The 4,152-nt window shown below is 38.0% G+C and overlaps 1 protein-coding gene across 1 annotated transcript in view; it reads right to left on the reverse strand.

Annotated features, from left to right (window-relative positions):
* LOC106870294 (E3 ubiquitin-protein ligase SHPRH) overlaps nucleotides 1–4,152 on the reverse strand; it is a 78,893-nt gene that overhangs the window by 30,622 nt on the left and 44,119 nt on the right. Inside the window, exon 20 of the mRNA XM_052975311.1 lies at nucleotides 2,928–3,107. Coding sequence (XP_052831271.1) covers nucleotides 2,928–3,107 — 180 coding nt within the window. The remainder of the gene's footprint in view (nucleotides 1–2,927; nucleotides 3,108–4,152) is intronic.

Raw genomic sequence — 4,152 nt, forward strand, 5'->3', positions numbered from 1 at the left:
ATATATACGGGCAACACACACACACGTATGTACACCTATTGCATACATGTGTTTTGTACGCATACATGTTCGTGTGTGTGTGTGACTGAAGCCATTCACACATACATACATACATAACAACCCCTGTCTGTCTGTTTTTGTCTGTCAATCACTACTAAAAAGTCGAAATTTTAAAAATCTGTTATCTATCTCTCTCTCTCTCTCTCTTTACACCGTCGCTAGAAGGGGACTTAACTCATGTTTGCAAACGTTGGGGTATTTCTCCGACTTGAAAATTGTTAGAAATTATGGTTTAAAATTATTTTTAATGCAAAAATTCAAGCCTTAGGAAGCAAAAAATAAAAAAATAAATGGCCAATTTCGGGCATTTTCGACCATGAGGAATCCATTGGTGCAATTCCCAGATTACTATCTTGTAAGGTGTGGATTTATATAGATGCAACACACACACACACTCGCAAACTCAGCTTTACAATATGTACTGATATATATATATATGTAGAGAGATAGAGAGAGAGAGAGATCTCACCAGCTATTCTTTATTTCATCTATTCTATTTTTATTTTGATGAAGGATTAGCATCTGAAACATCTAGACTCCTTTCTTTTTAACCATTAAATTAATAAGAAGTAATGTTTATCACCACATCAATATGGCTGTTTGATGCTACTACCATTTTTAACCCCAGGAGGAGCCTCCTCCAGCTGGTTATCGATGCAATCTGCATCTGGTATATATTGCAAGCAGGGGAGCGAATCCCTATACTCTTCTAGCAGACAACACGAACACCAGACCGAACAGTTTCAGGCTATTTGTGCCCATCGTCAGTGGGGAACACCTAACCACTAGAGATGGCAGGAATTCGCTCCAGCTCACAATGTATAGAAAACCAAGCAACAATCAGTCACTGATCTTGCAACAAGCAAAGCAGATGAAAGTACTAACTATACTGAGATGTAAGTACTAACTATTCTGAGAAGTAATGTTTATAACCACATCAATATGGCTGTTCGACATTACTACCATTTTTCACTTGGTTTTCTATATATTGCAAGCTGGAGTAAATTCCTGGTATCTCTAGCAGTCAGGTGTTCACCATTAACAATGGGCAAAAATAACCTGGTCATCTACTAGAAGATGGTAGGGGTTTGCTCCCCTCCTTGCAATATATACCAGATGAAGATTACATTGATAACCAGCTGGAGGAGGCACTTCCTGGGGTTAAAACAGTAGTAACATCAAACAGCCATATAGATGTGGCAATAAACATTATTTCTCAATATAGTTTCTACCTTCATCTCTTATAGAGATTTTCTAATTAGCTACTTGCTTGTCATTAAACTAATACATTTCTTAAAACTTGCCCCTCCATAGTGTCTTCTTTGTGTGTGCATGTGTGTGTGTACACACTAGAAGGATACTTGACACTGTCCAGGAAATACAGCAGTCAGTCATAGGCAAACTAATTGAATTTGAATTATTGTAATAATTCTGTATAAAATTATTCTCTCTAACACATTGATTATCTTATAATAGATAACATAACACTGTCCATTATAAATCTCAAGAATTATCTAGAAGTGTTATGCAATTTCTGATGATTTGATAACGTAATCTGCTTATAAGATTTTTCTCATATAATATTTCTCTCGCATAACATTACTGAAATTTGATTTTGAGATCCTGAACTTTACAGGGGAGATGACAAAGCCTGAGCTGATTAATAATTTGTTGCACTTAAGAAAAGCTGTCCCTCACAGTGGAAATGATATGCTAAAACCACTTTGATTATGCTTATACATGTGGGGCCCTAACACTTCCCTTCCTTTCTCTACCCTGTCAAGCATTTCCCCCACATCTCAACCCTTAACATCCTTCACTTCTCTATCTATGGTACTACTCCGCTTCCATTTGTGTGTGTATGTGTCTGTGTGTGATGGGTAAATTGTCACCATTTTATATTTTTAATTTCATACATGCGCATTGTTTGTTTTTGATTTTGTCAACTACACAGTATAGTAGGGTCAGTTGGGCACTGTCTATGAGAAAAACAGCACCATGATGCAATTCACTCTGCCAGAAATTTGAAAATGACATACTGTACTGCTTGGCATTCATGTCAGAAGCTCCAATACGAACATTTCAGAGTGTTTGGGTGTCAATATGAGGATATGTACCAAGAATGATAAAAATCAAACATCCAGTCAACATCATGGTGTTTGGAGTGGTCACTAGTGATGGTGACATTATATCTCCAGTCATCTTCCCACAAGGCCTCAAACTCAACATGGAGGCCTACATCAAGTGCCTGGGGGAGGTAGTGCTGCCCAGGGTCAAGAGGATGGCTGCTGGAAGACCCTATGTCTGGTGACAGGACACTGCCCCATGCCATACAAGCAGGAGAACCCAGTCATGGCTGTCAGACAATTTTTGCAACCACATCACCCCTAACATCTGGCCACCTAACTCCCAAGCCTGCAACCCACTTCATTATTATGTGTGGAGTGCAGTTGAGCAAGAGACCAACAAAACTCCTTGTAACACCAAAGATGAACTGAAGACAAAGGTTATGGCAGCATTCACCAACTTAAACAACGAGACCGTCCAGAAGAATTGCAGGAGATTCTAAAGTTGTCTGGAGGCCGTGGTTGAAGTCAATGGCGATTTTATAGAATAAATTTACTCTTTAGTATTTCAAGATATTTTTATGTAATTTTGGTAAATATATCTGTTAAAATGCATAATTTAGACAACAGTTTATTCACCGCACCCTGTATATGTGTGTGTGTGTGTGTATGTATATGTGTGTGTGTGTATATATATATATATATGGGACATTTGTACCCCAGCATCACTTTGATGGTGTGTGCCGCTCTTCCAATCAGAAGTAGTAGTAACTGTTGAAAAATTCTGTTCAGAACACTCACTTAAACTGTTGATGTTTCCTTTCAGCTCTGATACAACAAGAAACAGTCTCATCAATTTCTCCCTGACTAGGTATTTTTCCTTGTAACTTCTTCAATTTTTTCAAGATTTTGGTTCTTTCGGATATAAATGCTGTCAGGCGTCTTGACACAATAAACTTGAGTCCCTCTATAGAATGGATCCTGAAATGTGAAAGTATTTGCTTATATAAGTTTATATATATATATATATACACACAAAAAACAAATCTATATACACATATATATGTATGTGTATGTATATATAAATATATACATACAGAGAAAATTACATCTTTATTATTGGTCTCACTTTATAAAGCTGGCAATTGTCTCTATTGTATTAACATATATATATATATATATCATATATATATATATATCATATATATATATATGAAGGCTTGAAAGAAATGAAGCCAGTGTGCTTCGCTGGATGTGCAATGTCAGTATGCATGTTCAACAGAGTGTAAGCATCTTGAGAGAAAAGTTATGCTCAAGAGAAATCAGATGTGGTGTACAAGAGAGATGACTGCACTGGTATGGTCATTTAATGCATATGGACGAGAACAGCTGTGTAAAGAAGTGCTGATCTCTAACTGTGGAGGAAACCTGTGGTAGAGGTAGACCCAGGAAGACATGGGACAAGGTGGTGAAGCATGACCTTTGAACTTTGAGCCTCAGAGAGGCAATGACTAGTGACCAAGACCTTTGGCGATGCACTGTGCTTGAGAGGGCCTGTCAAGCCAAGTGCTACAGGCACGTAAAGAACACCTTTTGAGCATTGGGCCTCACAGAGGCAAAGTGGCTGAGTTCTTTTCAAGTGTTGGGCCTAATGGAGGCAATAACCAAGGCCTTTGGCATTATGCCATGCTTGAGGAGAGAACCATCAAATCATAGGAGATATTGGTGTCAAGCAAATTGGCACCTGTGCCAGTTGTACATGAAAGCACCCTGGTGTCAAGCAAATGGCACCCATGCAGGTGGCTTATAAAAGCACCCATTACACTCTTGGAGTGGTTGGCATTAGAAAGGGCGTCCAGCCGTAGAAAACCATGTCAAATCAAACTGGAGTCTGATATAGCCTTCCAGCATACTAGCCCAGTCAAACTGACCAACCCATGCCAACATGGACAACAGACATTAAATGATGATGATGAGATATATATATATAAATAAATATATATATATATATATATATATATATATA

This window comes from Octopus bimaculoides, chromosome 21 (genome assembly GCF_001194135.2).
Source record: "Octopus bimaculoides isolate UCB-OBI-ISO-001 chromosome 21, ASM119413v2, whole genome shotgun sequence".
Taxonomy (NCBI): domain Eukaryota; kingdom Metazoa; phylum Mollusca; class Cephalopoda; order Octopoda; family Octopodidae; genus Octopus; species Octopus bimaculoides.